At 41.2% G+C, this 16,544-nt stretch overlaps 2 protein-coding genes across 2 annotated transcripts; both read right to left on the minus strand.

Moving 5' to 3' along the window:
* On the minus strand, positions 1-3,246 carry LOC131185941 (dispanin subfamily A member 2b-like). The gene is made up of 2 exons (XM_058159039.1): positions 2,657-3,246; positions 1-210 (listed from the first exon to the last, which is right to left on the minus strand). The coding sequence occupies exons 1-2, from the start codon at positions 2,822-2,824 to the stop codon at positions 1-3; spliced, it is 378 nt and encodes a 125-aa protein (XP_058015022.1). The 5' UTR covers positions 2,825-3,246.
* Positions 3,247-10,354: 7,108 nt separating this feature from the next.
* Positions 10,355-14,441, minus strand: LOC131184644 (interferon-induced transmembrane protein 1-like). The gene is made up of 2 exons (XM_058156242.1): positions 14,098-14,441; positions 10,355-11,037 (listed from the first exon to the last, which is right to left on the minus strand). Exons 1-2 carry the CDS (start codon positions 14,350-14,352, stop codon positions 10,888-10,890), a joined length of 405 nt encoding a protein of 134 aa, XP_058012225.1. The 5' UTR covers positions 14,353-14,441; the 3' UTR covers positions 10,355-10,887.
* Between the last annotated feature and the right edge of the window lie 2,103 nt (positions 14,442-16,544).

Consider the following 16,544-nt stretch of genomic DNA (forward strand, 5'->3'; position numbering starts at 1 on the left):
TTAGTTCCCTCTGAATTCTTCTATTTCATCTGGAAGCTTCATTATTTGGAAGAGTGTGTTAAGGATGAACAGTGCACTACTGATTAATATAATCATGAAAATAATGTAGACTATGATGGTTATCATCAATGCAGCAATATTCAGGTACTTGGCTGTCCTGCCATAACTAGCTGCAGCTTCAGGGTCTCCAAGAACTTTACGATCTCTTGACTGAAATGAAAAGGGAGAGAAACCGATTTTGAAAAATAAGAATTAGCAATGGAAACATCTTTGCAAAAGTTTTAATCACTTACCTCTTAGGTAATCACATCAATATCAATAGTTTTCTCTTCAATGCAATTAAGAATGATCTAGGTTTATTGTATCCCTCTTTACCTAAAAATTAAAGCAGTGTTTTCCAACTTGGCCATTTCCAGGTATATGGACTTCAACTGCTAGAATTCTTATGAATTGCCTGCTGGCTGGGGATTTGAACACACTTAGAAATTGTCTCAATTAAAAAATGTTGATTTACAGAGTAGCATTCTTTTCCTGAAAAATGGAATAAGGTATGCAGCTTTTAATGAATTACTGACTTTTTATGTTTTTCATATATTGGGAAGAAGGTAAAAGCATCAAATACAATACTGTGGGAAATACAATATTTCTTTTTGTGAAACACTCTAGAGGAGGAATGAGCAATTTCTTTTTGTAGCAACTAGAAGCCCCCGCTCAAAGCTTAATCAATCAATCAAACAAACAAAGATCTGTTTTCTGTCCTGTCAACTTTACATCAACATTAACATTAGTCCTTATATACCAGATACAGTATTTATGCTCTTTCTGAAAAGCGGCAAAAATGCCAGAAATTTGCAAAAAAGCCAGAAATGTGGGGGAGGGGGAATCACCAGAAACTGGCAAGAACCAGCAAATTATAGTCATGTTATGCTGCAATTAGTCATAAAGGTGAGCAGGTTGCCAGGTGCCTGAAACCTGGCAATCAAGAGCACATTTTACAATGGTTAAACGTGCTTTATGAACGTGCTTTAAAGCATCTATTCTAATGTCACTGTAATTTCAAATGGTCATTAAATGGTTGGTCTTAAGTCCAGGACTATCTGTATATCTGTTCTATAAGCTATAGACATATGCAGGGAGAATCTATAGATTGGGTTCAGTAATATTGATTAGACCTAGCAAATCTAAAACAAGCCAGTCAGTTGAATGTCTTTTGAAATCTGGTTTCCCAGATCCCTGATCAATAATTATTATGTCACATATCTTATTAACTATATCAAACTTCCTTTATTTATGGCTCTAATCCTACTCATATTCCCTTTCTGATCTAGAGGACCTTAAATGCAGTTTTCAACTTCCCACAAGTTTGCTCACTCTTACTTTAAGGGAAGAGTAGGAAACCTGACTTGGTGTCAATTCTAAATTCAACTAGGTGATGTCAGGGGCAGGGCTTATCAGGAATGAGACCAGTCAATATTGTGTTTTCATCATCCATGCACTTTCATCAGAGATCAGGCAAGCAAACACCAGTCTCCAAACTTGCTACATCCACTGAGAAAAGTTATTTTCTTTATGCATCAAGCAAGCACAGAAAGCAGTATTCTACTCTATTTGATACAGATACGAAAAAGAACGCCTGTCAGATATCTCTTCTTTTTGTAAGGGATAGAATTATAGAATTGCTGAACCTGAAACATATTTGTTGACAGTTGTGTTTCATGCTACTTATTTATTTTATTTATATCCCACCTATTATTATTTTTACAAATAACTCAAGGCAGCAAACAAATTCCTCCTCCTATTTTTTCATGACCCCGAACCTGTGAGGTGAGCTGGGCTGAGAGAATGACTGATTCAAGATCACCGAGCTGGCTTTCAGGGCTAAGGCAGGAGGACTTGAACTCATGGACTCGTGCTTTCTAGCCTGGTGCTTTAAACAGTAGACCAAACTGGCTCTAGATTTCTTATCTACACATAAATGGTGTCTCTCTTCAGATTAACAAAGATCTTTTTCCCAAACTTTGCTCTGCCATCAAAGATGGGGTTGGGTGGGGATTTTTATTTTAATCAACAAAAGGCAGCTATAAATCACCAATCATTTCCCCGATATTTCCCCTCAATATGAGCTGCTGTGTTGTCAAATTAATAACCAGGATGTTAAGTGAATCTGGCTTCCCCATTGACTTTGCTTGTCAGAAGGTCACAAAAGGGGATCACATGACCCGGGGACACTGCAACCATGGTAAGTAGGAGTCAGTTGTCAAGTGTCAGAATTCTGATCATGGGATCATGGGGGTGGTGCAGCTGTTGTGTGAGAAATGGTGGTAAGTCGCTTTTTCCAGTCCTGTTGCAACTTTGAACAGTCACTATACAAATTATTGTAAGTCGAGGAGTGCCTGTAGTTCAAGAGGGCATGTTGTGCAACTGGAGGTAAGTATTGTACTGTATATTGTGGTAATTTACTACTACTTATAAATAGAGCCCTATTTACAACCAAGGCCATCCTCCATTTAGAGAGAAGCCGAAGTAGAGATCTTGAAGACCCGAAAGAAATCGGGAAGGTGTGAGAGAGAAAACAGCCTAGTGTGGAAAAAAGGAGGACGGTGGGGGGGAGGGGAAAAATGAGAGGGCGCTTTCCATCTTTTCCAGCTGCGTTCACCTTAATGGAGTAGAGGAGAGCGACCAAGCCAAGGCAACAGCAATTGCACCAACTCAAACTGAACAGCGACCAGATCACATGATCCCTGACCGCAGGATTAGAGGCAACCTTGGGGTATTGATAGGTACTGGTGGGGCGCATGGCGACCTCGGTCGGCTGAGGCTCCATGACCAAACCAAGCCTCCTCTCACTAACGGCGACCAACTCCGAAAAGAACCGGGCATGAGCGAAGCCGAGCTCGCGGAGGCGCCGCCAAACTGTACAGCTCTCGGCCTCCGCTGATTGGAGGGGAAGCGCATCCCTGCGGCTCGCGCCCCCCGTTGCGTTGCGAAAATGGGCAGGAGAGTGGAGGTGGGGCGGGGCGTGGCGTTGCAAGGGCGCTCCTTGCGAGGGGCGGGGAGTTAATGCTGCCCTTTGCACAGCGAATTTCAGGGGTGGTTTCCCTCTCGGTACCGCGATGTCGGCTTTGCCTCGCTCTTTTAAAAGCCATTTTAAAAATTCTCTAAAATCTAAGCAAGCGAAAGGTCGGCCATGATGGTCGTTAACTCCGTCCGCTCTTGGATTAACCTTTTTAAAAAAAGTGCTTCTAGAAATGATTGATAGAAAGGATTGCAAAAATAGAAATAATCTTATCATTTCATTTTCCCTCTTCTGTTTTTGGTTTTAAGTCAGAATTCTGCCTCCATAGCAGAGGGGGGGGGGAAATCAGGAATTTGGTAAGGTTTATTAAACTTTGGTAAATTTCATTGGATGCTTTTCATGCAGATTACACCTCAGCTTTAAAGCTGTTCTGGCACATTTAGAATGAAACAATCTGATTTCATTGTGATTCAATGGAACTTTCCCTATTTTTACAATCCTAACTTGACCCCAAAACTGGATTTTTCATTGCCCAATAGCTGTTTTGCAATGCTTTGGATTGAAGAAGTCAATATCCTAAAGTACATTTTCCCATGCCCTGGAAGGGTATACGTTTTGGCAGAGAGAGTTCTGAGAATTTACCAGTAGCTTTATTCCATTCCCAGCATAAGTTTAAAACATTAAAGGAAAATGAATGGGATGTAGACTCTTGAAAGCTCAGGCCAGAAGCAGAGGTTCATAAATGGAACTTTGGCTGCAGAAATAAATATAGTGCATTCCATTAAATCTTAAGAGTTCTCATTGTTCAAAGTTAAACTTGTTCTTTGCATCTGAGAAAGCAAATAGACTGCTATTTTGCATGTGAACTTATGACAATGTCCTGTAGTATGCTTTTGATTGAGACTGTCTGTTTCAAGAGGCTGGAAAATACACTTCTTTGTTTTTTGAAGTTTTTTGTATTAAACAGAAATTCCACTGGCAGCAGCTGTACAAGCTGATCTCAAACTTCCTGTCATTGCATTCCTTCAAGAGAGTTTCCATAACACCAGCCTAGAAAATAAAAGAGGGCAACAATTGCCATTTAGTATGCCTTGAAAACTGAAAAGATTTTTAATATATTATCTGTGCCACTTTCATTATGGATATTTTCAGATACTTGCAAGGCTACCGAACCAGCTACCTTGTTAAAAAGAAATGGAGTGATTTAGAGGATTTAATTACCTGCCACCTTATTTTCAGCGACAAGTTATTGCATCTGTAATATGGTCCAAGAACACTGCCTTGGGGAACGCCGCTATTTTTTTTATTTTTATTTTTTATTTTTTTATTTATATTTTTTTATTTTATAATATTGTTATTATTATACGTTGCAGCAAACTTTGGATGTTCAGAAAGTTTGTCTGTATAGCCTCCAAGTAGATATGGAAAACTGAACACTTTTATAGTAAGTACAGCAGAGGTGGGTTTCAGCAGATTCTGACCAGTGCTGGAGAACCGGTAGCGGAAATTTTGAGTAGTTCGGAGAACTGGTAGTAAAAATTCTGACTGGCCCCGCCCTCATCTATTCGCTGCCTCCCAATTCCCAGCTGATCGGGAGGAAATGGGGACTTTGCCTCAGTGTACATGTTTACCAGAAGACTGGTAAACAGCTTTTAAATTTAGTACTACTTCCCTTCCAATGCTAATTGCTTAATATTGTGTAGGAAGTTAGCACCCACCCCCCTCCTAGAAGAATGAAATATTTTAGAAAACATTTAAAAGGCAGAATATATTTCCCTGGATGAGAAATGGAGAAACATGTTTTAAAGACAAAGCAGCTTCCTGACTCCCCCCACCTTTGTCAATGGGTCAGAGACAGAAACTCATTCCCACCACCTTTGTCAATGGGTCAGAGGTAGAAACTCATTCTCCCCATCTTTGTCAATGGGACCATCATCTACAACACAATAGGACCCACCTAGCAAGAGAAACTCACCACATGACACCTGGGAAGATTACATCAGCCAGCAAGGCTAGCTAAGACCCCCACCCCCTGGGAGTCTGACAACCAATCAGGATATTCTTCCTGTGCCCCAGAAAGTTCAAAGCTCAGAAAAAGCATAAAGCCAGGAAGCGCACAGGATCTCATCCCTTTTCTGTTCAGGAACTCACGCCATGTGAGCCTGACCACCATTAAACCATCTTTCCAAGCAGCCTCCATGTTTCCAGTGTCTTTGTCCCCACTTGGAACTGAACCCAGATGGATATTTCTTCCAACAATTGCTTTTTTCTTCATTAGTTAGCCATTATATTTCATGTGAAAGCTTATTTACTGTAATTCAGACTTGGGATAAATAATCAGATGTCTTCAACTGAAGTACAGCACGTACTTCCTTTTAGTACATGATGAAATCCAACAGTTTTTTAAATAAATTGATATATAAACTAATGATTCATACTGGGTTTGTACAACACTCAAGTCTGAAATACTTTGTAGTTGAGGGAATTCATTAGAACATGCAGCACAAACATAATCATGTTAATTACAGAAGTCAATATTTTCAAAAATATTTTCCCCAGATTAATTATATCTGATCAAGTCCATTCTTATTGCTTTTAATGGGATGCTCCTAATGCTCTTATAATTAGGAGTAACTTTGAAAGAATTGATTCCAAATATTTTAAAATTCAGAAGTGCAATTTTGTTTCGGTCTACTATTTTGTGTGATTTGCTAACTCTCCCCAATTTTTTTCAAGGTTTATGAAAACTAGATACTGTTATTTTTCGGAGTATAAGACGCACTTTCCTCCCCCCAAAAAAGAGGGTGGAAATTTGGGTGCGTCTTATATACCAAAGGTAGTCCCACTCAGGGGTGGGTTCTACTTACCTCCACTACTGGTTCACAAAACTGACTTTGCTCGTGTGTGCTTCTGCGTATGCGCAGATTGTGATGACGTCTGGGTGGGTGGGCAGAGCTATTACTATGGGTTCACAACAACTGGACTGAACCAGGAGCAACCCACCACTGGTTCTGCCCACCCGCTGGCCCGCATCCTTCGGCCTTTGCACGTTCTCTCAAATGGAGTTTTGGAGCTTTTGGAGGCTGTAAACGCAGCCTCTCAAAGAGCCTCTCAAACAGCCTCCAAAAGCTCTGTTTGAGAAGTTGCCTTTGCAGCCTCCAAAAACTCCGTTTGCAAAGGAGCTTCTCTTTGCAAAGGCAGTCAAACAAAGCTTTTGAACCTTTTGGAGGCTGCAAAAGCAGCCTCTCAAACGGAGCTTTCGGAGGGTGAAAAAGCAAGGCGCAGAGGCCAAAACGGCAACCCGGAACAGCTGCTGCCTTGTCAGACCGGTTCCACACTTCCCCTGTTGTACTCACTGGAGTGCCTTGCGACGATCAGCTGCATTTTTGAAGCTATGTATCTGCCCCAATGAGGGGCGTGCGCACTCACAACCAGCGAACCTATTGCTAAAGTTCACCTCTGGGAACAGCTAATTGAGGGTATTCCAGGAGGTGATCCACCCGCCAATCAGCTTCTTGTGCTGAATCAGGCTAATATGCTGAAGCTGACCAGACTGTTTGCTAAGGACGCTAGCCAGATGAATACCCATGGATGCTGGTAAGTAGAATTTTTTTTTCTTATTTTCCTCCCCCAAAGCTAAGGTGCATCTTATACTCTGGAGTATCTTATATTCTGAAAAATACGGTATTTCTGATCAAGCCAAGAGATCAAAACACAATTCCCTTTCTCAAACAAAACTGATCTCCTTGTATATTAGGGAGAAATCTAATATTCAATTTTAGTTGAGAGTACACTTTCAAGAAAGCTCAGGTGCCTTCAACAGTTCCTTCCATGACACCCTGTGTACAGCATTTCTAGTAATAAGGAGAATTAAAAATGTTATTAAGAACCCAAATATGATCTTTCTAAGCTAAGGTGGCACAGACATTCCCACTTCAACTCTTCCCATTTGCATTGCTGCTTGTTAGATCTTGGTAAAGCGATCACAGGCAGAGCCAAAGAATATCTCTAAATCAAGTTGTCACAGCCATGAATTCATCCCTGGCAATTTTATGAGGGGAGAGGGAGAATAATAGGCGTAACACTTGCCAATGACACATCAGCTTTCCCTTGTTATTTCTTTGGTAATCAAAAGGAGCAAACTATTTTATATCCTCTTTAGTGTTTTCTGGGGAAATATATTGTACTGTTATTATACACATGGAATTGCACCCTACAAAATATATAACTATCAATAAAATAGAACTGGACCTTTTCCCTTTTATGCAATTGGTTTCTGTTTTGAATACACAAATCTATACTCCGAAAAAGTATAGATTGCATCATTTCTTGCCCCATGAGCTTTTTCAACCACCACAGCAAACAGTGAAAAATAGATAAGGATACTTCACATTTTCCTCCTAAATGTTTGTCTTTTACCTGGCCTTTGTTAATAAACAAAGTCTCTATGCTTAAGAATCTAGGAACTTTCTTTTGACCTCGTCTTTAAAAATCCAATTTAGGTAAAACGGGGGATTCTTTAACCTATGTATATTTTAATAAAAATAGTACTTGTTTAGCAAAAGCCTCATTTAGCAATCTTTCACTGTTACAACAGTGATACTGTGTTTCCCCAAAAATAAGACCGTCTTATATTTTTTGAACCCTGAAATAAGCACTTTGCCTTATTTTCGAGGTCTTATTATTTTGGGGCATGTGGAGCAAGACAGGGCTCCTCTTGCCATCTTACCTGATTTCCAGTTCTGTCTCCCTAACCCTAACCAGAAGAAATGGCGGGGACCGGTTGCGCATGCATTTAAATATTTTCGGGGAGGACTTATTTTAGCCCATGTGCTCAAAAGCCCGATTGGGAGGTCTTATTTTTGGGGAAACAGGGTAAAAAAATAACTTTTCAACCAATCCTTGCATTTATAACCTTCACAGGTTTGTAAAGCAGAGCTGAAGTAAAATTGTAAGCAGTTTCACTTAGTGATCACTTTGCTTAACAACCAAGTTGGAGATTTTAATTGTGATCATCAAATGAAAACCACCTATAAATCTACTATTTTATTTCAGTTATGTCCATTAGCCGTCAATAGCTGGACTATCTGAGACAAGTGTGCCCTCATCCTCCTTGGAGAGTACACGGGTGGAAAACCTATCCTGATTAGTGTCAGTACTTACACACAATACACTTTAAAATAAATCATGCTGCATCTCCCCCGCACTCTATAATTTGCTTCCGTGTATTTTCTCTCTCTACTATCAACTTTCAATGCATTTTGCTGCTGTACTTCCCTGTGTATTTTTTTTTCCAGGATCAGCCCAATGAAAACTCTTTTGTTTTAGGCTTCCAGACTAAATAGAATGAAGACCTGCAGCAATAGACTTTCTCCTACCGGGTGTAGTATATATTAGGCTGCATTGCTTGAAAAAGAAGCAATTCTTCCCATGACGTTGTTACGCTTTGAAGTAACTTTGGAAAATAGATACAGGAAAGCCTAGCTCAGTTTCATCCGAGTTTAATTAAATGGTTTACTTAAAATTTGTGACTGTGGACATCTCATTACACAGCTATGAAGTAAATTCTGCAAGTTCTACAGATATGGTTTTTCATTTAGTTGCTAAATTCTTGGTCTTCCAGATGAACATGAGTGCATGTCCATTATATAAGCATTTGAAAAGCAGTGTGAAATTCCTCTTCTGTTATGATTTGGTCCTCAGTGGTTTTGTTTGCTAGGATGATGCAATCCATTTAGATTCTGACTAGCTTGTGTGAAGTAACTCTGAACAAACAGTGTGTCTCTCCCAGTCCATGTCTGCAACACCACCAATCACATTTCCCCTGAAATGAATAAACCATAAAGTCACTTCGCTAATTAGTGTGTGAATGAGAATGAATGGAAAACATCTACAAAGGACAGCTTGTATTTGGATTTTTACATATTACATTTATAAGACGTGTTTTAAGGGAGCACCAAGAGGAAGATGCCTTCTTTTTACACAGCAGAGATACGTTGAAGCAAACACTGAATTCCTGGACACAAACATTACTAAATTCTACCATCAAGAAAAGATCCAGTTTGAAATAAAAGGGCTGTATGGACATATTGCAACAATGGTAATTTTGGTTAAGATTCTATAAAGTACTAATCCAGAAACCTACAGAAAACTGTTACCTTTCTGAAAGTAAGGACTGCCTGCTACAAAGTCCTCTTATAAGCAAATTTTCTCCATCTTGCATTGTGCTTGTTCTGGTAGCTATCCAGGATTGCAGAGCCAGCAGTATGAAAAGTTGAATGCAGAATTAGGACTATGTAGGTTTATTAGAAGACTGTTTATTATTCTACTTTGAGTTATTAACATATTTTCTTCACCAGTCCCAGGTGCAGAACTGATCACTCTGCCCTGTAAATTTCTGTGTAACATTATCTCATGCCCTCTTTTTCTTAGGTGCTTTGTGACTGGGGAAGGTAGACCGGCTTACTACCCTAGAATTCTGACTGAATGCATTGGAATGTCCAGTGCTAAAATTAGCCTCCAAATCTGTTCCAAGCAATTCTGTGATTTGTTACGTCCTGAGCTAGATGATTGTCAATGGATTGTTGCCCAGATTTTCCAGAAAATCTGCAAGAAGTTCCGTTCCAGAGAGTAAAAATTTAAACCCTTGTACAGTAGCCGTCCGCCTGCAGCTCCCAAGATTCCTCCAGATTTAATTCTTTCAAGTGAACACTTCTTTAGTAATGCATAGGAATTTACGTATGACCTCTGAGACAAACATGTTTGCACAGATGTCACAATGCCATTTAAATTGATTTCCATGGCATAAGCACTATATACATTTGCACGTATCTCTGAGAAAGATACTTGGTGAGGATCAATGTCTAAAGTGATAAATTATGATCATTACCCCAGCAATCCCTTATATCCCTCCTGAGCAGTGTTTGCTTGAGAGAAGCTGGGTTGGGGAAAAATTGATTTTTTAAATGGCTGTTGTGTCTTATAAGGTATAGGGCAGTAGTGGGCTTCAAATCCCGTTGCTACCGGTTTGCTCGTGGGCGGCGGGCACTCACATGTGCAGCGCTTCTGCGCATGCGCAGAAACATCCAGGTGGATGGGCGGAGCCTCCCGCCGCTACAGGTTCGCCCAATCTGGGATGAACCAGTAGCAACCCACCACTGGTATAGGGGGAATGGCTACTTATGAGCCATCTCCAAGATACTATGGAAATGCCATCAGATGGTAGCTGGAATACACAATGTGTAGGTACTTCAAGTTAATACCAGTCTTATAGCAGAGGTACATTTTATAAGCTCACTTTCACTGTGATGGGTTGTAGCTCCTTAAAAACTCTACAAACATGATCAAACCCATACAATTTATTTGAAAAAAAAATTGATTAATTATTTTAGAATATAACACAATCTCTAAAGGCATTTTCTATTACAAAAGTCATAGAAAAATACAAACAGCAGAAAGTGATATTTTCCCTCAGGTTACACCATGGTCCTTCCAGATCAGCAACATTCAATAGAAGAAAAGGCTGCCTGAGAATAACCAGTAGAAAAATAAGCCAGGTGTGCCAAAGAGGCAGCAAAGCCATGTGTAATATTTAAGAAACAGCCTGAAATCACACATAAGTAATGTAATTATACTTTCCACCTCTTGAGATGGACCCTTGGCCACTTCCAACTTGGCAATGGCAAGAGAGCCATTGTTGCAATTGCTGTACACTACTAGTTTCTCAAAGCAAGGGCTGTTTTCAAGACAACAACACATTAGGATTAAGAGTGAATGGAGAAGGTCAACCACCAAGATATAGGAGCAGAAGCTCTTGTATCAAGGACAGCAGGTGGGTAGTTGTCAAAATGAAATTACACTGGGTGCATGGTTCAATGATTAGAGAAGACCACTACAACGACGACAATGATAACAACAACACTCAGGATGTTCAGCAGGAGGGCAACAAGGTTCAGGCACTTGGCAGTAGAGCCATAGCTGGCAGCACTATTGTAGTCCCCAATCACTTTGCGATCTCTGGCCTGTTAGGAGAGAAGAAAGAAAAGATCCATTACTAGAAGCAACCCCGTAGAACTATTGCCAGCCTCCTGAGCTTCAATTATGGCACCAAACTAAACAGAAAATATTCTCTGCAAAACAGCAGAAATGCATGCATGAATACCATGTTGACATAATCTGGGAACTGAGAACAGGCCAAAACATCTCACTTGCAAAGATGAGCTATGCAGAACAAATGTGGCTGAAACTTGCAATATTGTTCATTACATGAATTATGGTTTCTAGGAAGTGAAAACATTTTTATCTTTGCCTTACAGTACTCCAGAAATACAATTGGAATTACATTGCATGGCTCCCATTACCATTCTCCACTTTCAGGAAACAGTCTGTTTAGGTTAGGTACTGGTATTCTTGATTTATGATCACAATTGAACCCAACATTTCCATTGCTAAACAAGACTGTTGTTAGGTGAGTTCTGCCCCATTTTATAACCTTTGTAGCCACAGTTGTAAAACGAATCACTGCAGTTAAGTCAGTAATATGGTTAAAAGAATCTGGCTTCCCCATTGACTTTGCTTGTCAGAAGATTGCTAAGAATAATCACATGATCTTGGGACACAGCAACCATTATAAATACATGTCAGTTGCCAAACATTCGAATTTTGATCAGGTAACCACAGGGAAGCTGCAATGGTCCTACGTGTAAATGGTCATAAGTCACCTTTTTCAGATGTAACTTTTTAAATGGTCACTAAACAAATGTTTGTAAGTCAAGGTCTACCTTATTAGCTTAACACTAACTTTTTTAATGCATGTAAAATGTGGCTGTAAAGTTGTATCTGCAGTAGTCTGGATTATTGTCTACACTGAGGAGTAGCAAATTTAGAAATCAAGGAATTCAAAGAAGCATCATACACCTCTCCCTATGTTTTGGGAGGCCGTTCATACCAAGATCTCTAAGAACATGCATTTTTCATTGCACTTTTATATAATTTTCCTCGGGTGTAGGTGAATTAGCTTAATTTTGATTTCACTGCACTCAGTTGCCGCTTTAACAGTAGGATTACTCCCTTTGAAGTGAAGTTCCTCTTTCCACCCATTTTATTTTAAAACTGGTGCTTCAGAAAGCTTGAGTTTTAGATGCAAAAGCAATAACTGAAAATTAAAGAACTCAAGAGTTTCAGTTGCTCAACTGCCAGTACAATTATCATGCATCATACTTGTATATGTGAGTTAATCTGGCTTTTTATTAGAATTCTCTGCACTGGATTAGACATCTCATTTTCCTATCAGTAATCTTATTCTGTGAAATTATCTAAATTGATTTGTGGATGTTGTGTTTTATGGATTATATCTTAAATTACATTCCAAACAAAGTGCAGAGAATTATAATGATTGGACAAATTAATTCACATCAGGAAATATGCAGCATGATAACTGTACTGGCAGTGTGGACAACTTGAATTTCTCAGCAACATCCATGGAAAAACTCATGATAAAGCTTTAGCAGAATGCATGAATTCAGCTGCACACATGGGCAAAATATCAGGTCAGATGTCTGGTGATGATTCCCAGAGCAGGTCCATCAGATGCCAAACGTAGTAGTAGATGGAGATATGCCATGTTCGTCTCTATGGCTGGGTACCCTGCATACCCACCATAGAAAACTGAACATGAGGACAGAATGCACAAAAATGCAAATATTGCATTTAAACTTCAGTATTTGCAGAAAAGTTCTGCAATCTTAGAAAGCAAACACATTTTTTTCAACATTAAGTCATGATTTGTTTCATCACAGATTCCTGAATAAACAATAACTAGTCAGGTTCACATAATATTCAGCTCCTAATGTATGATGTAAACTTAGCCAGTTCTCTCTTGCCTGTAAAAACTGCAAGATGGCAGGATATGTAGTATGCTACTCAGATACTTTCATTCCTTAATTCTTTCAAGATTAAGGCTGCTTCATACCTGCCAATGTATAGCTTAACAAATGCAGCCTCAGGTGTTAACTTGCCAGGGTGTATCAAAACAGTATCTTCATATCATTACACAAATCATTCTTTTTAAGGACATCATTTGCCATCCCATGAAATATTGAGTCATGAAGTAATAAACATGCATGTTTAAGCACAGCATCTGGTTAGAAACCAGAAGACAGAATAGCAGTCCTGCCTTAGGTGGGAAAGCCAGTTGGGTGGGCAGTCACACTCTTTCCTACTCAGCCCAATCTTCCTTACAAGAGGGTTGTTGTGGAGAAAATAGGAGAAAGAATGAGTATTAGGTATGTTCACTGCCTCAACTTCTTTATAAAATTATTCAAGATGGGGATTACAACAGTGGGAAAACAACTCCCCCTTCAAAATGAGAAATGGTACACCATGTACAGTTGGTTTAACAATCCCTTACTCAATCAAACACTCAGTTTTCAGGTGACAACCGATAACTAAGTCTTTAGGCTGGGTTCACACAACTTATAAGGATAAAATATGACTATGATGATTTGCAAATCCAGCCAATGAGAATAAGAAATTACGTAGTAAAATATCCTCTAAAGTCTAAACGTCTGATTTATACAACAAACGCCCCCCCCACGCGCGGGAGGGGGAGAAAGCAGACTCCTTTTTCGTGCGAAATTTCCACTTTACATTGCATAGGGCAGCCCCATTGATTCCCTTCTCTGGGCTACCTGGCTTTAGCTCTCTAGTTCAAGGTCGCTTTCTGCTTGTATAGATACTGGACTATCTTAAAGAGGACCAAGTCACTCCCAGCCACGGCAGGCGATTTCTTTCCTCCAACGCGCGGTTTAGGCTCCAAAGGAGGAAACTCAATTCGCGAATACGGGCCGGCAGTCCACAGCGGAACGGCCTTAATTAAAAGGTAAAGGTAAATGGCCTTAATGAACCAACTACTAATTAGAAATCCCACGAAGCTCGGAGAACCGATAGTTAGGATCCAGTTCTTTGGCCAGTTAACTTTAAAACGCAAGCGTCCGATCCGAACCTCGTTTTCCCCAAAATATGCCCTGGGAAGGGCGGAGAAGCGGGAAATGCACACAAGAACACCCAGCGCGTCTTCTCACCTTCACGGAAAAAAACAACGCCAAAAACCCAAGGCAGAAAATGTTGAGGTACAAGGTGGTGCAGAGGGACCAAATGATATGGTCGCGGGGCGGCGTTGTATAGACCTGCGGCGAGTGCATGCGGATCACGGTGGCCCCAGCCGGCACCCCGGGAGCCTCGAGGATTCCCAGATCATGTTCCTCCTTCAGCTGCTCGTAATTCGGCAAGCCTGCCTGGCCCTGCAGCGAGTGGGAGAACTGGACTGCATTCGCCATCTTTTCCGAGGGGAGGAAGCGGACGACCACAAGGCTCTAAAAGCCTGGACGTGGGGCTGAGCGATTTTGCCTGCACAGAACTCGGAGGCGGGAAATCACGCCCTGTTGTCGACAGGGAAGGCGGTCCCCGTTGGGGAATCGAAAGTTACCTCTCCGGGAAAAAGTGATTTTAAGTTTCGCAATGTTTGAATATAGCGGATCGTCGTATTTTTGAAGATGAATTTCTGCTTAGAGGAACGGCATGACTTTTGTGACCCTGTAGGCTCAAAAAAGAATTGTATGTAACTAAAGTTCATACGATCTGGCCCTGAAAATTAAGTTACTTTGAAAACAGATTTAACTGTGGACATGGGTCAGGCAACGTGCTAGAACAGAGAAACCACTATTTGCCAATCAAAGTGGGACCTTAACATTTCTTTATGTTGAATGTATGATTTCTTGGTCTGATTTTATCTGTCTAAAGCTAAACTATACAACACGTGGCTTAGCAATGTGGAACAGGCACTTGTGCCTTACTTATTGTGGTTAAAACAGTATCCTCCTGTGGTTACCCTTATGTTTAGATCAATTCACCTGATTGCTATCAAGAATATTAAAGATACCAGACACTTGTGTTGGAAGAAATGTCCGTCTGGGTTCAGTTCCAAGTGGGAAGAAAGACACTGGAAACATGGAGACTGCTTGGAAAGATGGTTTAATGGTGGACAGGACCTCATAGGATTTTTGGATCCTGGGGGAAAAAAAGAGCACATGGAGTGGTGAAAGGGATATATTTATACATTCTCTAGGGCCCTGCCTTATACTTTACTGATCCTGTACAAGAAATGCATTCCATTGGCTGTCAGACTCCCAGGGGGTGGGGTCTTAGCTAACTTTGTAGGCTGTCTGTCCCAGGCCTAGTTGAATCTGGCTGTGTGATGATATAAATGAAGGGGCTTTCAGCAATTCCTATTATGGCTTAATGGCTTTGTCCTGGTTTGGATCTTGAGTGAGGGCTAATCCTATCATGTCCTGATGGCCATGTCTTTTGTGTTGTAGATAAGCTGGCCCAGCCTTTTGTCTTGTAAATAACCAAAGTATCTGCTGCGGGCAGGGAGCTAGGGCAGAGTTTCTGTTTTAAGATTACTATTTTTCTTTTAGGGGATATATTCTGCCTTTTAAATATTTCCTAGAGTATTTCATTTTTCTAGGAGGGGGTGGGTGCTATCTTTCTTCACCTGGCATAAGGCAAACAGGCTTATTTCCTTTCCAAAAATGTGAAACTATTGTGGAAAGCCACCCTCCTCCTAGAAGAATGAAATATTTTGAGGAATATTAAAAAATATATATTTCCCGAAGGGAGAAATGGAGAAGTATGTTTTTAGAGGCAGAAAGCAACCCCCATTTTCCTTAATACCAAGCAGATGTCAGCACTTAAGGGATAAAGAGATAGCTCTATACATAGGCAAAGCAAATACTGCAGGCAGAAATCATTCGAGGTGTTGTCCCGGTGTCTGGAAGCCGTACGGGTCTGGATGGGGAGAAACAGGCTCAAGCTCAATCCCTCCAAGACGGAGTGGCTGTGGATGCCAGCATCCCGGTACAGTCGGCTGCAGCCGCGGCTGACTGTTGGGGGCGAGTCATTGGCCCCAATGGAGAGGGTACGCAACCTGGGCGTTCTCCTGGATGGACGGCTGTCTTTTGAAGATCATTTGACGGCTGTCTCCAGGAGAGCTTTTTACCAGGTTCGCCTGGTCCGCCAGTTGCGCCTTTCTAGACCGGGATGCTTTATGCACGGTCACTCATGCTCGTGACATCTCGTCTAGACTACTGCAATGCTCTCTACATGGGGCTCCCCTTGAGGAGCACCCGGAGACTCCAGGTAGTTCAGAATGCGGCTGTGCGGGTGATAGAGGGAGCCCCTCGTGGCTCCCATGTAACACCTCTCCTGCGCAGACTGCACTGGCTGCCTGTGGTTTTCCGGGTGCGCTTCAAGGTTTTGGTAATGATCTTCAAAGCGCTCCATGGCATAGGGCCGGTTACTTACGGGACCGCCTGCTGCCACCGAATGCCTCCCACCGCTCACAGGAGGGACTCTCAGGGTGCCGGCCAGGCAGTGCCGACTGGCGACGCCCAGGGGAAGGGCCTTTTCTGTGGGGGCTCCCACCCTCTGGAACGAGCTTCCCCCAGGACTTCGTCAACTTCCTGACCTT

This window comes from Ahaetulla prasina, chromosome 1 (assembly GCF_028640845.1).
Source record: "Ahaetulla prasina isolate Xishuangbanna chromosome 1, ASM2864084v1, whole genome shotgun sequence".
In the NCBI taxonomy this organism is placed as follows: domain Eukaryota; kingdom Metazoa; phylum Chordata; class Lepidosauria; order Squamata; family Colubridae; genus Ahaetulla; species Ahaetulla prasina.